Raw genomic sequence first — 18,275 nt, forward strand, 5'->3', positions numbered from 1 at the left:
GCAGCATCTACCTCCTCCAGGGTCAACAGGGCATCTAAATATGCCCGAGCCTCGGATGACAATTTTGGAAGCCTAGCAGAAGCAACATATAATGACAAAGCATTCACATCCTCAGTCAACTGTGTTTGATATAAGTTTTTATAAAATAAACTAAAAACCTCTGCAATATCTTGTGTAGATGTGACCATAGAACCCTCAGGCCCAATTAGTTCCGAGACAACAGCAGAAGGACGATCAGCTTGAACCAAGTGTGCCAAAAAACTACCAGTTCTGTCAGCCTGCATATAATATAAATGAGAACGGAATAACAGTCTACGGTTCATTCTATCTGTCAAATGATCAGTCCACTCTGTCTGTGCAGTCAACCATTTTAAACGTGAAGATTCCAACCTGTCCCCCAAGTAATCCAACTCAAGATTTCTACAGGCCATCTCCAAAACACGTTCTTTTTCCCTATAAAATGTTTTTAATTCTGCTACCCTTTTGATCAGAAACCCACGTAAATAGGCCTTGAAGGCGTCCCAAACATTAGCTACAGAGGCAGATCCCACATTGTCAGTGAAATAGCCATCCCACATAACTTCCAGCTCTGAACCTGCACCCATTTGAAGAAGCCAAGAGGGGTGTAGTTTCCATAAACGGAGACCTCTAGGACTACACATATTCAATTCTACTAGAAGTGGGGAGTGATCTGAGATTCCTCTGGCTTTATATTCAATGTTAGTTATATTAGGTACAATAGATGGGGACACCAGGGCCAAATCCAATCTAGAGAAAGAGTGATGCGCGGAGGAAAAACAGGAGAATTGTTGTACTCCAGGGTGTTTAACTCGCCACGCATCAACCCATCCCAAGTCAGTTACAAACTTAGCAAAAGCCCTCACCACCTTTAGAAAGAGAACTTGAAGACTCACGCCACTTATCCATAGACTGGTCCATTATATTATTGAAGTCTCCCAAACAGAGCACTGGCGTATCTGGAGAACGGGCCACAAATTCAGCAGCTTTTTTTTAAAACGTCATATGAAAAAGGAGGGGGGATGTACACTGCTAACAATAAAATGGGCTTAGAATACAGTACACAATCCAGAAACACATATCTGCCATAAGGGTCAGTTTGGACCGCAGTAAAAGAAAAAGGGACAGATTTATTAATAAGAATGGAGACACCCCTGGATGATGAAGTATGCGAGGAGTGATAAGCCCATCCCACCCATGGTCTTTTTAGAGCTAATACCTTACTCCCGACCAAATGCGTCTCCATTAGACAAGAAATATCAGGCCCATATTGCTTAATCATTTTAAAGACCAAAGAGCGCTTTAAACGATCATTAACCCCCCGGACATTCCATGTTAAAAGTTTCACCATTGTAATACATTGAACTATAAAGCATAATTGAAGTTACCTTAAAAATAGAGTGGTACAGAAAAAATATAAAAAAACATTTGTAAGAAAAAGACTGGACAACCCATCCAAAACCACCCCCCACCTTGTATACCCACCCGAACTTAGGCATACTTAAACCCAAAACTAAACTAAACTACACTAAAACCCACAGGATACAACTACTCGATCCTTATAGGCATAAAAGGCACTGGAATAAAAATAACCACCAATGCAACGGAACTCTCCGCCCATATTTTGACCGAAATATCAACATAAACAACAAAAGAAAAAGAAAAACCCTACCAGGAAAAAAAAAAAAATATACCCAGTAAGGGGAGCGGGACATAGAACAATATCCAACCAATATCACAACATAAATATTATTATAGAAATATAAATATTGGAATATCAGAAAAAGGCCTATTTATTGTCGTAATGACACTAGCAATTTCTGGCCATAAACAAATATAATCAGCAAATGCAATCAGTACAGTCATTCCGATGCCATTTGCCTGTTCCCAGGAGATCACCGGTCCAGCCACGCCGCAGCCTCCCGTGGTGTAGAGAAAAATTTTGACTCTCCATCCGCAACCACTCGCAGCTTAGATGGAAAAATCATAGCGTACTGAAGATTTAAATCCCGGAGACGACGCTTTATTGGAAGGAATTTAGCTCTGTCTTTTTGGACATCCATTGCGAAATCAGGAAACATAGAAATTTTTACACCGTTGCGTTCCAGTGGCCCTTTAACTCGAGCCAATCGAAGCACAGTATCACGATCCTGGTAATGAAGAAATTTGGCTATAAATGTGCGCGGTGGAGCGCCAGGCGGCAGGGGACGGGTAGGGATCCGATGCGCTCTCTCCACAGCAAATTGGTTAGTAAATGAGTCTCTGCCATATGTATCCCCCAACCACTTCTCAAGGAATGTTTCAGGTGAAGACCCCTCCTCTCTTTCCGGGAGACCAACGAACCGCACGTTATTGCGGCGCAGCCTGCCCTCCATATCGGAAATTTTATGCTGCATTGCGGACATTTGGGATGTCAGGGAGGCCACTTGAGCCCGTAGTGGGGTCTGGGAATCTTCCAGATTAGATAGACGTGTTTCTGCCTCCCCGACTCTTTCGCGGACCTGCTGGAGACCTTGATGAAGAGAAGATATATCGAATTGAACTTTCTCAATCTTATCTGCCAATTTAGTCTCGCAGGAGGTAACTGCTTCCAGCACTTGTTGCAGCGTAACTTCTGGTGATGAATCTGACCCAGATGCAGCAGGGGGGGTGGGGTCACAGACTTGGATGTACCCTGGGGATCACAACACACTGGGGGCACAGGAGTAGAGGAACGGGCAAAGCGTTCCAGTTTTGCAGCAGCAGCATGACCTGTTTTCCCCATAGTATTAATATAATGTAGGAGAATAATGTAGGAGACTAGTTATAATATATAAATGCACAGGTAGTGACACAGCAGCAGCAACAGGCAGAGATTCCTCCAAACTTAGAAATCACTTACAAGGAAAGAAGTGTTGCTGAGTCCCACAGTTGCAGAGCTGACAGTTCTCCACACAGAGCAGGGAGAAATAGTGATGTCTGGCAGAACTCAGCAGTATCAGACTCAGAGATAACCTCCCTGACCCTGACTCTAAACACAAGCCAGGCAGGAGAAGCAGACCAGAAGCTCCCAGCAAAGCCCTATTGTCAGGCACAGACAGGCTGCATAATACAGAAGCCAACAGGAGAGGAGAGGCCTGGGTGCAGCTCTGGAATCACAGATAGGCAGGCCCAGGGAATGCAATGGAGGCCCTCAAGAGCCACTCTCCTCACTCCACACAGCTCCAACCAAGTCAGCAGGTTCCTGGCAAGGTATGTGAGAGACAGCAGGGTAGTAACGTTGATATAGGGGTCTCAGGAGGGTTAAGCAGGATTATCAGCCGGAGAGCTCAGAGTCCCTGTGTCCTACACTATTGCTGCCGTGGCCACGTCCCCTCCAAGATCGTAGATCTTACTGTTTTGCAGTAAGATCTACGATCCAACGATACGACTGCGGGGACGCGCATCGGCATCATATACACACAGAAACTACACACGATGTGCACAATTGATCGTTACGATTGATCAAAATCGTGCACATAGTGTAAAATATTGCACAGTGTATGGGGGCCTTAAGCCAGAATGCATGCTAGTCCATTCCTATGCTGTGTTATTTTCAGGAAATTCAAAAGATGAGGTTATGGGTTTTGTCATTTGCACCAGTTTCCACTTTCCTACTCTTTTGGAATATGGAGGTTCAAGGACTTTAGGAAGTCCCAGGAACACCCAGGAGTCCGGGTCACCCTTCATCATCCCGTCCATTTCCTAGTGAAATAGGCAGGGCAGGTTCATGATCAGGTTCTCAGTGAATTGAGTCATCATGGACAGTCCCCTGTATGTGATGTCATGTGTTGGCAGTATCGCAATGTGGACCACAAATATGAGATCTACACATCACAGTGGCCCCCATCTGCATCTCCTTTATGGGAACTATCCCAGAAGGGAAAGAAAAAAAAAAAATAGTTAAAAATGTCTTTATTACATGTATCAAAAGCAACCAGTGTAAAATCTATTTAAATAAATGCAAGGAAACAAGCCAATAATACCAAGCTGAAATGTGCAAAAAGTTCATATAGATATTTGTTGTAGGAGGTCAACATTGACTCATCAACTTTAACATGTTATAATATTACAGTAAAGTATGCAAGTACAAACTTAATAAAACAGCATAAATTGTACATTATGCAAGTAATTAGGGTAAGCAAAGGGCAGAGTGCTTAACAAATGAAAATGTGAACTTTGTTCAAGAGGGTTTACATTCTGTAACTTGGAGGGAAAAAGAAAAATACCTAACCCAATATTAATATACATATTACCAATATTAATATATGCACACTCACAGATATGCGCTTACACTTATCACTGTAACCACAGCTGTGAATATTAAATAAATATTTAATATTAAAATATATTTTTCATGAAAATGACTCTAAAGCTGGGTAGGCACTATACGATGTAAAAAACGATGCGAGTGGCGTTCCAATTTCACTAAACCCCAGTGCACACAATATTGAGTGTACACACTATGCAATCTCCTTAACGACAGCACGATATATCGTGTTGGAGGATTGTATCCTATTAATCGTTTCTCCTGTACAAACTATGCAATCATCGTGTAGATCACTGGCAGTCCAGGTGATGTCCTCAGAAGAAAGATTGGACCAATATATCTTAAGCTAGTGCAAACGTGTGTACACACTACACGACATGCACCACATCATTCATTGCCTCATCTCATCTAACATGCAGTACGTACAGCAGATGGGACAAGGAGATGAACGACTGCAGTGAATGGTATACACCCTGGACGATATGTACCATATATCATTCCGATACAGAACGATATAATGGACAACAGATCGTATAGTGTGTACCTAGCTTAAGTTATAAAGAGCAAGGAATAAAATAAAAACGATGACAATTCTACATTTAATTGTCAAGACTCCATGTCATCTGCTAATATTTTTGGCACCACAAAAACCTGGAAGAAGAAATAGCTTCCAAAGCCAGAGTCCCAGAGTGTGCTCAGTCCAGTACATTTGTGAAGACTGAGTCTATGAGCTTGTTAGTAGGGATTCCTGTACTCCATCCTTATTCTTTACTCCCTCTCATTACAGATGTCACTTGTTCTCCATTATCATTGCATTATATAAAGGGCCATCCTGCGCCCTTTTAGTGCTCTACACCAGGGGTGGGGAACCTTTTTTCTGCCGAGGGCCATTTTGATATATATATCATTATTCATGGGCCGGTGTAGGCCACACCCCACCACATGACATCACATGGGGGCGGGACCACAATCGCCAGTGATTACGGCAATGCCCGGAGCATCCTGAGGATTGTCCGGGGGAGCTGTAAGGCAGCGGTGTGACCATTTGAAGCATCCTAAGGATGCTCCAGGTGGCACTGCTGCATAGATTCTGGCTGCAGTGCCCCATTCTAGGCACCCTGCTAGCCAAATGAGCCTTATAAGGCCCCCGGGCAGGAGGTTCTCCATCCCTGCTCTACACAATATCAAGCCCTGCTACAACTTTGGTTTCGGTTATGATATCGGTTGACAGTCTCACTGACTCCAGAAGTCATGGACAGTTCCGGCTATACAAGATTGCAGATATGTAGATTTCTTAAACCACCGCAAGTCACCTCAATCTAATCCTGAACCCACAATAGAAGTTTACTATTCGATTAAGCTGGTTGTGACCTGCAAAACGCATCATATGCTATTGGTAACTACAAAACGCTTTTAATGAACTGTTGTCAACTACATTTATGGAGAAATAAATGAAGATTGTACAAAGCATCACAGTGTTGAAGTACATGTCGCTGGTATATAAACTTACATTTAGAAAGACTTTTACATCCCACAGAATACCTGTTCTGCCTCCTTACCACTGGGACCCACCCACTACTAGCTGGTGATTAAAATCCCTGTTCACCGCATAATCTACATCCAGTGCCTTTTGTGTCATGAGAGTTATTAAAAAAATATATTACTGCAATATAATAAGCGTTTCCTCTACGAATAAAGCTTGAAATTAATTTTGTAGAGATAGTACAGAGACATCAGGGATTTAAAGGAACATAAGAAATATTCCTACAATCTGTTACAGGACAGAAGATGATTAAGTGTTCTACAGGATTTAAGCGTATTAAGCGACTATACAAGCCTTTAACAGTAATTATAGGTTAAAAAAATAAACTCCCGAAAAGTCTGTACATGATGTAAACTGTGCACGGATGCTCAAATGACAAAATTTCAAGATGTGGATCATCATTTTCCTGTATTGAGAGTATTAAAAAATTAAAACATAACGTCATATGTGTAGTCTAACTAAGCAGCCGTTACTTAAAGAATTAGCTTTATAAACTCTTAAAAAATGCATAACAAATATTTTTGTCACAGCTGTAAAAATTCCACAGTATAACAAATATACGAAGTGTACGGGTGTACAAAAGGTTTTATCAGATGTAGGCGAGAGAAACTTGTATTTTAGCTAAAATAGTTGATTTAGTTATTAATGAGCAATGCAACATTGCCCCATTTGTTTGTGTATGGCACCTGCCAATGTCAACTTTAATATGTCTACCATTTAGTCACAGAGGGGCGGATTTACTTCCTTATTCTAATGCGGGGGGTTTGTGCAGTCGCGAGCGGAAAGTCAGCACGTCTACTGATTTTACACCAGCCGCGGCAACAGTCATCATCATTATCTGCACTTGCAGCAACCCCATGCTAGGTGAAGGAAACAGGCTTCCCTACCCCATGACTCGGAATAGCACTGAGCTCTTGATACACGCCCCTGACATTCCCAGAAGACCGGGCCATTCTGTGCGCTCACACTAACGCCCAATTTCACAGAAAGACAGATGCGTCCAAGTTCCATCTGTATCTGCGCATAATCTGTATGTAAAAACTTGACATTTGTGCCTGTGCACAGTGATCAGAGCGGGTCAAAATCAGTACCATAGCTGCGTCATGACAGTGCCGATTCTGAGTCGCCAATAGAGGCAAATATCTGCTGAAAATTCTGGACATCGCTTACAGTTTAGGAATCTATTCTTTTGATGCTTGGGAATTAGTTTTTAAAAAAAAAACAAAAAAACTTATGTCTAATTTGTAAGCACCATTCGACATTATACTTTAAGAATTAGATAAATCAATAAATAAACAAATCACCCCTGGATTCCCTCTCAAGGCCAGTGGCATTCCAGAACCTCATGAAACCAAAGCTCAATAGACGGAGGAAAAACTAGATCACACTCAAGCTGCTATGAAACTGCACATCCCAGCATGAAATGCCAAAGTTTTGCATTTACTGTAGGTCATACTAAAACTGACAGGGCATGCTTGGATTTGCAGTTCCACAGCAGCTGGAGTGCCACACGTTGCCTATTCCTGCACTAGATCATGTTTGTGAACGACATTAACTTCGGGTATTCTGACATAAGGTTTCCTGATATAGGGTCACATATCTGAATATACAAAGGCATGAAACAAATCCCTGTAAATAAGGTAAAATGTAGATTTCCATCAATTACTACACTGCCTATCCCATGTCTACAGGGATGTTTAAGTGTTTGAAAACAAAAACAAATCTTTAAATATTTATATAGACATTAAGAATAAACCGTACAAACCATAAAAGTGGAAATCCATGGCACAAATGCCCATTTTGCACAACTGCATCCAATTTTACATAGTAGTATATGGATTTGTAGGCCAAGATGGAAGCATCTACAGAGTGCAAAAGTATGCACAGACCAAAGGGAGGACATGCATTTTGAGGTGTTGGCTAGGCTTATTTCACCCTTGTCGTAAACCTATTGGAACTTCTTGGACTTGTAGGATTCCAACACTAAAATCGCTAAATTGTTTATGCAGTAACCACACAAATTATATATTGTTTTCTCCTCAAAACCATTTTCAAAATATCACAGTCTGCTAAGTAACCCTAACATGGTGAACAAAGTCTACACTAAACAAATATGCAAGAAACGGAAGTAAAACATTTTTATGTATTTAGTTCAATCACCAACAATAACAACTTTGAGGTTCTTGCTTCAGCAGTATTCAGAATAACAAATGCACTTGAAAATGAGACTTTTTTCTTTCTACTTCAGGGTCCATAGGGTATCCACAGGATACCTTGGGGTATAGGTGTGACGTCAGTCGCAGGGCACCAAAGAGTTAAGCTTTCAGCCTCCCAGGATGCACTAGGTCCCCCTCCTATACCCCGCCCCCGGGCCAAGGCACCTCAGTTTAGTTTGGTGCCCGGCCGGAGTCGGGTGCACCTGTTGGAGTGGGGGCTAGAAGAGCCCCTGAAGCTTATTCTTCATGCAGCTGTGGCTGCACAACTGGATGAACAGCATGGACAGTCAGTCCTGACGTCCATGCTGTCTTCCCTACACCCCGCCGGTACCAGAACGCCGGTACTGATCCGGGGATGCTGGTGGGCGTCTGGGGTCACAGCTAGCGGAGACCCCAGATGCTCCGGACCATGGCCGGATTCAAGGGGGACAGAGGTAAGCAGCGGGGTCCCGCGGTGGGTCCCCGCTGATCACATGGTCCTAAGTCCCCAGGCAGGGGGCTCCCTGGGGACTGGCTGCAGCGTGGAGCCAGGCGACCAACCTGCGCTTCCACTACCCCCTGGGACAGCGGACCGCAGCAGAGCGGTAGCGCTGCGGCGTCCCAGGGGTTAAATGCATGCCAGGGGAGCGCGCCTTCCCTGTCTCACAGCCGGCGCCTCCCCCGCTGCACACAGCCCTCTCTGCACTGTGCTGACTGGTCCTGTGTCAGCGCTCCTCCCCCAGGCCAGCTTCTCTCTGCTCCTCGGCGGCCATCTTCTCTGCAACGCATGGTGAACGCTGCTGGAAGTCTGGAAGGAAGCATCGTGGTCTGGGTCCCCCCGCATACCTCTCCTCCGCTGTGGCTCAGGTCTGTGTATGCAGCGCTGTGTCCTACCAGGCCCTGTGTCTGTGTAGTTGAGTGATCAGCGCTGTTAGTGCAGGAATTGTTATTTCTCTGCATTGTATGTGACTGTGCTAGCGCTGCCTGTAACTTTTCTTCTCTAAACTGTCAGCTTTATTACTGTCCCTGTTCTTTCTGCTAAAGCCCTTGCGGTGCGGTGCTGCAGGGTGGTCTCTCGCCTATTTAATACTTAATTGGTGAGAGAGGTCACATACGTGGTGCCATCATGTCTGAAAGTGATTTTCCCCTCCGGCTACAGTGTACCACGTGCAAAGTACCGTTAGCGGAGGGGGAGGGTAGCGCGGAGGGCCTTTGCCGGCAGTGTTTGTCCATGGCGCGGCCTATTACGGTTACAGCACCGGTACAGGAGCCGCCCTGGGCTTGTTTCGCTCAGGCGTTAACAGCTTTAGTGGGCCAGTTAGCTCCGCAGCCCGCGTTTACTCCGATGGGTTTGTCCCAGCAGTCTGTGGTGTCGTCACCCATGCAGGGGTTCCCACGACAATTGGTGGTACCCCACAGTCTCCCTATTTCCCCGCTCCTGGGTTCTCAGGAGCCAGCGTGGGTTAACTCCCTGACGAGTTCTGTACAGCACTTGTCGGATGTGTTGCAAGGGGAGTCTGTGATGCGGCCTCATAAAAGGCCGGTGGCGTCTCTGTCCGCTCCTTATGAGGATGACGAAGGGACGTCTGATGATGGGGAGATTCTGGATCCTTACGATCAGGAACCTTTCCATACTAAGGACGCTGATGCTAAGTCCAAAGTATATATTCCTGGACTTATTCGGGCGGTCCGCACAGCCTTGGTGATTGAGGACGAAGTTCCCCCAGCGGCTAAATCTAAGTATGCCTTTTTCAAAGATGTGAAGGGCGATGCCACAGTCTTTCCTCTTTCGGGTCAGTTGGTGGACCATTTAGAGGAGGCGTGGAAACAACCTGGCAAAAGATACCAGCCGCAGAGACGCCTGGCGGTGGCTTATCCGTTCGCGGATAATTATTTTGCTAAGTGTGAATCCCCTCCACAGGTGGATTCTCACGTGACCCGTCTTGTCCGTAGTGCCACATTGCCGATGCCATCCATGTCCTCCCTTAAGGATGCTACGGACCGCAAGGTAGAAATCTGCCTGAAGTCCGCTTATTCCCTTGCAGGGGGGGCAGCACGGCCGGCTATGGCCATTTGCTGGGTTGCCAGAGCGATGGAGCGCTGGGCGGATTCATTAGAGGCTTCTTTTGAATCCGACTGTCCGGCCGAACAGGCGGAGTTGATTGGCAATCTCCGTGATTCGGCCACCTACATCAACGAGGCGGCTCTAGACATTAGTACTCTGGTGTCTAGAATTTCTTCAGCAGCGGTAGCTGTTCGTCGCACCTTGTGGCTGCGATCCTGGAAGGCGGACGCAGATCCAAGAAAGGTCTGGAAGCGTTGCCGTTTACCGGAGAAGTTCTCTTCGGTCCGGATCTGGATAAGATTGTGGCCACGCTGGCGGCAGCCGAATCTGCTTGTCTCCCGTCGGCCGCTGCTCCTTCTGGTTCTGGACCATCGTCCTTTCGGTCATCTAGGGCCCAGGGCAGGCCCAAACCACAGTCGTTTCCTCGACAGGCTGGCCCTAAGAAATCGGTCAAGCCCCGGAAACAGGCATGGAGTACCAGACGTCCGGCCCCCAAGCCAGATGACAAGCCTGCGGCCTGACGGTCCGGGTCTCCCCTTGGGGGATCCCAGGGTGGGAGGCCGCCTGCTGCAGTTCTCCCGGTGTTGGTCGTTCACTACGACAGACACTTGGGTTCTGGAGGTGGTCTCTCACGGGTACACCCTCTCCTTCCGGCACAGACCCCCGGCTCGATTCTTCACCACGGGTCTACCATCAGACCGGAACAAGGCTACGGAGCTGCGGAAGGTATTGCACACTATGCTCCAGGCTGGAGTTATAGTGCCTGTTCCATTCTCCCAGAGGGGCCAGGGTTTCTAGTCAAATCTATTTTTGGTACAGAAACCCAATGGGTCATATCGTCCGATTCTCAACCTCAAAGCACTCAACAAGTCTTTGCGGGTCCCGAAGTTTCGGATGGAGACCCTACGGTCCATCATTCTGGCGCTGGAACCTGGGGACTACATGGTGTCATTGGACATACAGGACGCTATGGCGGTCATGGCGGCTTCTCTGCGGCTGCAAGGAGTCCGCATGTTGCCGTACTTGGACGACCTGTTATTGGTGGCAGGATCTCCAGAGCTCCTGTTACACCACTTGGACCTGACCATTGCACTGCTGCAACGGCACGGCTGGCTAATCAACTGGCAGAAGTCCACTCTAATCCCGTCTCGGAGGATTCTGCATCTTGGAGCCTTATTGGACTCGGGACAGCAAAGGATCTTCGTGACGGAGGACAAGATCTCTGCTTTACAGTCAAGGGTGCGCAGTTGTCTGCACAGCCGCCGGGTGTCCTTACACTCGGCGATGAGGTTACTGGGCTCCATGGTGTCGGTGTTCGACATGGTGGAATACGCCCAGTTTCACTCCAGACCTCTGCAGCACCTGATCCTGTCCAAGTGGAACGGGCTGCCTCAGTCTCTGAAGTTCCAGACGATTGTGCTCACCCCGGAGGTTCGCCTGTCCCTTGCGTGGTGGTTAAAGACGACCCACCTCAACAAGGGACGTCCGTTCTGGGTTCCAAATTGGGTCCTGTTGACAACGGACGCCAGTCTTCGGGGCTGGGGAGCAGTTTCGGGTCCACACTTGTTCCAGGGCAGGTGGACACCGACAGAAGCGGAGCTTCCAATAAATATCTTGGAACTCCGTGCGGTCTTCAATGCTCTCCTGCAGGCACAGCGGTTTCTCCAGGGTCACCCGGTGCAGGTCCAGTCGGACAATGCTACCACCGTGGCCTACATAAACAGGCAAGGAGGAACTCGCAGTCGGGCGGCTCTCGTAGAGGTCTCTCGGATCCTGGTTTGGGCGGAGCGCAATCTTCCGGCCATATCAGCGGTCTTCATCCCGGGAGTGCTAAATTGGGAGGCGGACTTTCTAAGTCGCCAGGACGTTCATCCAGGGGAATGGTCCCTGCACCCGGACGTTTTTCAACTACTGGTGGACAGGTGGGCTCTTCCAGAAATCGACCTCATGGCGTCCCGGCACAACAACAAGTTGCCGGTGTACGGGTCTCGCACAAGAGACGAAGGGGCGTCTCTGGTGGATGCTCTGTCCGTCCGGTGGACGTTCAGGTTCGCATACCTGTTCCCTCCGGTCTCCCTTCTTCCACGGGTAATCCGGAAATTCAAACAGGAAGGAGGGACGCTCCTGTTGATAGCTCCCGCGTGGCCCAGACGGCACTGGTTCTCAGACCTTCAGGGTCTGTCCGTGGACAGTCCTCTGCGGTTGCCGCTACGACCGTACCTTCTGTCTCAGGGTCCTTGTCTTCACCCGGACCTGACTCTGCTGTCTTTGGCGGCGTGGCTGTTGAGACGGCCATGCTGAGGTCCTGGGGGTTTTCCAGCTCTGTGGTGCGTACCATGTTACGAGCTCGGAAACCGTCTTCCGCGAGGATATACCATCGCGTGTGGCATACGTTCTTCCAGTGGTGTCGACCGAGAGGTTATGCACCGCGGGAGTTTCGTCTGTCTCGGATTCTCGCCTTCCTGCAAGCGGGACTAGATCATGGGCTTCGCCTTGCTTCTTTGAAGGTACAGGTTTCGGCCCTATCTGTCTGGTTTCACCGTAGGATTGCTACAATCCCGGATGTGCGCACCTTTATGCAAGGTGTTCTCCGTATTCAGCCGCCCTTTGTTCCACCTGTGGCGCCTTGGGATTTGGCTGTGGTCCTGAGGGCTCTCCAAGGACCGCCGTTTGAACCACTGGGCTCAGTGGATAGTAAATGGCTAACAGCTAAGACTGTTTTCCTTCTGGCAGTTGCTTCAGCCAGACGTGTTTCTGAGTTAGGGGCTCTTTCTTGTAGACCCCCTTTCTTGGTTTTTCATGGGAACAGGGCAGTGCTCCGCACTCGGCCCGAGTTTCTTCCCAAAGTTGTTTCCCAGTTTCATGTTAACGAGGAAATAGTTGTTCCGGCCTTAACTCACCGGGTCTTTCCGTGGGTGAGGCCTCTTTGGATGTTGTGCGGGCCTTAAGGACTTATGTTGACCGCACTTCTTTGTTTAGGAAGTCGGACGCTTTGTTGTCCTCTATGGCTTCTGTAAAAAGGGTTGGCCTGCTTCAAAGCAAACTTTGGCAGCCTGGATCCGTATGGCTATTTCTGAAGCTTATCTTCATGAAGGCCTACCGGTCCCTCCTTCTCTGAAGGCTCATTCCACTAGGTCTGTGGGTCCTTCGTGGGCAGCTCGACGTGGTGCCTCGGCAGTTCAGATCTGCAAGGCTGCTACGTGGTCTTCTGTCCATACCTTCGTGAGGTATTACAGGTTTGACACCTTCGCCTCTCAGGATGCTTCCTTCGGGCGGCGGATTCTCCTTTCTGCACAGGAGCGTCCCCACCCTTAAAGGATACTGCTTTGGGACATCCCCAAGGTATCCTGTGGATACCCTATGGACCCTGAAGTAGAAAATATGAGATATGGTAAGAACTTACCCTTGTTATCTCTATTTCTACGAAGTCCATAGGGTTCCACAGGACTCCCGCCCTGTCGCACCTGTGCTGCAGATGGGCTTTGCTCTGGTCACCGGTTTTCCGTCTCCCTCTGGTGAGAATGTGATTCTTGTATGTGTCCAGATCTTTGTTCTCTCTCTTCCTTCTCCTCCTCCGGCCTATGGCTTGGTAACTAACTGAGGTGCCTTGGCCCGGGGGCGGGGTATAGGAGGGGGACCTAGTGCATCCTGGGAGGCTGAAAGCTTAACTCTTTGGTGCCCTGCGACTGACGTCACACCTATACCCCAAGGTATCCTGTGGAACCCTATGGACTTCGTAGAAATAGAGATAACAAGGGTAAGTTCTTACCATATCTCATATTTTTAGCTAGCTTTTGTGGTCATAAATTAAAACACAATATATGTAGGAATATCATGGCAGTCCAACAAGGCATAACATTCTGAATACAAGATATGAGGGGACCAAGTTTTTCTTTTTACTTGACCCAAGAAGAGTAGATCTGTGCAGTCTCATCTCTCATTGTATGGTGATCCCATGGTTTAAAACCACCATAACTACAAAGTCTAGATATTCTTTATGGGAAATAAATGGTTATATCATTTGAAAGAGGGTGCCTCCTCCTCCCCAGAGTCAGTACCCCACCCCTAGTGACCCTCACAGCTGACAACGCGCTCTCTCTCTCTCCTGTTACCTAAGCCAGCTGCCTCCTCACTCCGCATATACAAGTTGCTCACCATATCCTCGTCTCCACCTTCGCAACAGTAACAAAATACGCCCCTTCCTGGTACAGGATTGTTGTCAAAATCTTGAATCCACTCTTTTATCATTATTTCCCACCTAGCTTACTGTAACCTTCGGCAATTTGACTTTCCTCATTACTGTCTTTCCCCTGAAAAATCCATTCTACCAAATACTGTGGCAAGATTTCCCTCTTGCACAACTTTCCCCATCTCTGCCAAGATCCAATTCAAGCTCAAAGCCCTCACCAGCTACCTCCACTCCATACATATTTGTCCTCGTCTCTAAATACATTCCCTCTCTAATCTTCCTTGGACCTATGCCTCCACAAGCCCCTGGTAACTACCTCAGTGTCCCACATCCAAAACTTCCCCTACTCTTTCCCATCCATGTATTTTAAACACTTACTTGTAGCCCTTCAGTCCTGAGGATGATACTAGTATTGCAAATCTGTGTGTATCCAGCAAACAAAAATATGACGATGGGCCGCAAGCTTCAATTTGTTTGATAAAAATATGAACAAAATACCCATGTTTAATTAACTAGATATACACAGATTTGCAGTACTAGTAATATCTCAGACAACAAAGGTCTGTTTTGTATACATATATGGCATTAATATTGCCACGTAGCTGGTACCATGTACAATAGGGGTAAAGTTGAGCACAGGTATATTTCTTTTCTGTTTTATAAACTATAGACCAGACAATGCGATAACAAGGCCACCAAATAAAATTACCTTTTTAGGCTTCAGAGTGTTCTCGTCAGTTGCAAACGAATCCACAGTGTCTCTTGTGTCAGCTTCACTTTCCTCTTTACTTTCTAGTTCATCCTCACTTGTGATAGGCCCATTCTCGCACATTGGGGTTTGGAAATCATCATCAGGTAATGGGGGGTAACTGTATTTAAATGGATCCTAAAATGTAAAAAAATAAAAATAAAAAATTAATTGTTCTGCCCTGCTTAATCACTTCTTAAATCTGACATAAAGTCAGTATACTTAAGCCGGGTAATGACAAATCGCCTACATTGCTCAGTGTGTACCGGCGATTGCGCACTCCCGCGGTCGCTAGGTTTGATGTGCTAGGCTTTGATGTGCTAGCGACCTGTAGTAAGTTAATGAAGGATGAAACAGTGATCGCTCCGTCGTTCAAGTTTGGACAGGAAATCCCCATTCAAGGGCATTCGTTCCGATGATGGAACGAATGCCCATCTCTCCAGTATGTACCCAGCTTTAATTTAAATAGATCGATAACAGCACTGAGGATGAGCCAAGTCCTTTTAGGCCTTTTTGAGAGACATAAGTCCTTGCTTTCATATGTATGTGCACTACAGATGCGTGAATAATAAATTAGTGTAAGATGTGCTAAGCTTATGCAATTACAATGCTTGTTGATCAATGCAATCAAACCATGTTTACCAACTTTCATCAATGAGGAGACATAGGAAATATACTGTGTACTTGATAGCTTTACAATTATCCTATTTGTGTTAATATTTGAGACAACTGCGTGTTCAAAGGCTATCATCATATATCTAAGATTAACTACGGTATTTACCATTGCAGTAACCATTGAATGAGCTGGTTTTATCGCATGTGCAGTGTGTTTTTCCAATAGATCATCATGCTGAAAATGCCTAATAATTAACAAGTTATCGGATTGCAATTTCACTTTGAAAAATCTGCTATTAAATACTGTATTGTCGCAGCAGGGCATGGATCTCATATAAGAGGATCTTCCTGTATGGCTTTCCTTTTATAATGACAATTCCTTTTTTTGTGTCTTGTATGTCCAACTATATTTTAAAAGTATATTAAAAACTTATTTTTAATACCTTAATTTTACAAACAAGTAGTGCCCCCCAAAAAGGGAGACTTCTTTTTCTTCTGACCCATTTGAGCCTTTTTCTGACTCTTGGGAGCACCACCAACGCATAATGTTTTCCATTTGTGCCCATAAAAAAAAAAAACCCATTAAGATGGTTTGGAGTATATTTCTCTACACTTACCTCCACCGGCCCTGAGGGACCTAAGAAAGGTAATCATAACCAGTCCCGTGCAATTCTCACCCTTTCTTTTTGTTACACTATTAAATTACACAGGATCTGATGAGGGGGTGGCTTCACACACACACTGTCATCTCTTCCAAAGTGCTGTGTTATATCACTTTTCCAACAGCCTCATACATGAAATATGGAGTTAGGCAGCACTCTGGCCCTGATTCAGAGCCGGACGCTCTGACAGAGCGCTCGCTCTGCACCAGGGCCGGGCTATTTTTCTTTTAGAACGGCCTCCTGGCCGCTCGCATAGCTGTGGGTGACCACCCACAGCTATAGCGAGCGGCCAGGAAGATGGTCGCGATGGTCAAGACCATCGCGACCATCGGGCTTGCGACGAGACCCTTGTGGTAGAGTCTCGTTGCAGCAAGCCCCAGAGAGATTTCTCTGCTCTCACAGAGCCGAAATCTCTCCCACTGACATCACTCGTGATGTCAGTGGGGCCGCCCCCAAACGGAGGCGTTCACATGGGAACGCCTCCTTTTGGGCAGCCACTCCCCCTGACCACCCACCAAAGGGGGTGTGCTGTCACTCAACATCGACAGCACGCCCCCTTTGGTACGAGACCCGGAGCGACGGATTGCCCGTAGCTATCCGGGTCTCGCGCATGCGCATGACGGAGCCGGCTCTGTCGTGCGCATGCGCACTGGCCCACCATCGACCCGGTTGCGAGCGCACAGCGCTTTTGACCGGGTCAGAATCAGGCCCTCTGTTTTGCATGATAAACTTTGACAATAAACACAGTGTGCATTATTAGCATTTCGCTCACCGTCTCATCTTACAGCAGCCGCCCTGGGAGTCTTAGCAGAGTGCCTGGCAGACTCATGAGCAGCTCAGGACTCAATACATTCAGACTGTGGCAGACAGCATAATAAATCCACAATCTTTGATCCTGGCAAATCTGATCATATATAGATTACAAAAAGCAGGGGAGATTGATAGCAGCAACACAGTGCCACTGCGGGAGTGTTCCCTTCTGTCTGGGAATGGGACTCCAGTCCTGGCATATTTCTCCGTGATAGCAGCCCTGCTAGATAGGGTCTTCAATACCGGTTTGCCGAGTGATTTCAGGGGTTAATTCAGCTGCAGATGCAATGACAGGGATCGTGCCGATTCCTAATTAGAGTGAATCTGTGCATGCGCCCGTCCCGTACTGCACATGTGCAGTACGGGTCTGCTATCCTGCATACAGTCCGGCAGCAGTCTGTCAGTGATTGACAGTCAGTTGCCATTTCTGGGCGGGAAGGGTAGTGACCTCCATTTCCCAAAACAGGAAGTTTAGGGTACATTTGAAAACATTTTGCAAGTAGTCTGAAATGCTGCAATCATTCATATAATCAGCTTAAATTAGTCTGGCTGATAGCTTAAAGCAGATCTGATTAGTTAAAATATGTCGCTAATCATTTTCATAATCCCCTTTTAATTAAAGGAGGTTTAAAAGGGGTATATTGTGCATATTTGTATAGCAAAAGGCTTCTATATAGCATTTATACAGATTTATTCCATATTTCAGAATATCTTCTTAGATTGGTCAGCAAGATATATTTTGAGTAGTAGAAAAAGAGGATCAGAATAAAAACATTTATGCATATGGAAGTCTGGGGTAGTCAAATCATTGACGTTTAATTAGTGTGGGAAAACAAGTTATTTTAAGAAGCTGGTTAATCCTGAAATTCAAGAAAATGCATTGCTTCTTAATCTCCATTACAAAGAAGGACAAGGAATTTTGCCAAGCTTTACTTATTAAATGCCTGAGGGAATTAACAATTTTGAAATTCTCTTACAATAAAATACATAAATGACTTATGTACAACTTACTGTTCCTCCCATGTGTGGCGGTAAGTATTCAGCACTAATGTAGTCTTGCATTTCACTCCGGTTCACAAATTTCAGCATATTTATGGCTTCTGGACCCAACCAGCCTTTCACAATTTTAAATGCAGCTAATA

The 18,275-nt window shown here is 46.4% G+C and overlaps 1 protein-coding gene across 1 annotated transcript in view; it reads right to left on the bottom strand.

Annotated features, from left to right (window-relative positions):
* MOSPD2 (motile sperm domain containing 2) overlaps nt 1–18,275 on the bottom strand; it is a 99,291-nt gene that overhangs the window by 23,638 nt on the left and 57,378 nt on the right. Inside the window, exons 8-9 of the mRNA XM_088451588.1 lie at nt 18,145–18,269; nt 15,008–15,184 (exon numbers count right to left, since the gene is read on the bottom strand). Of these exons, the coding sequence (XP_088307714.1) occupies nt 15,008–15,184; nt 18,145–18,269 (302 nt within the window). The remainder of the gene's footprint in view (nt 1–15,007; nt 15,185–18,144; nt 18,270–18,275) is intronic.

The sequence above is a fragment of the Taudactylus pleione genome, unplaced genomic scaffold, assembly GCF_031769625.1.
Source record: "Taudactylus pleione unplaced genomic scaffold, aTauple2 ptg000026l, whole genome shotgun sequence".
Taxonomy (NCBI): Eukaryota; Metazoa; Chordata; class Amphibia; order Anura; family Myobatrachidae; genus Taudactylus; species Taudactylus pleione.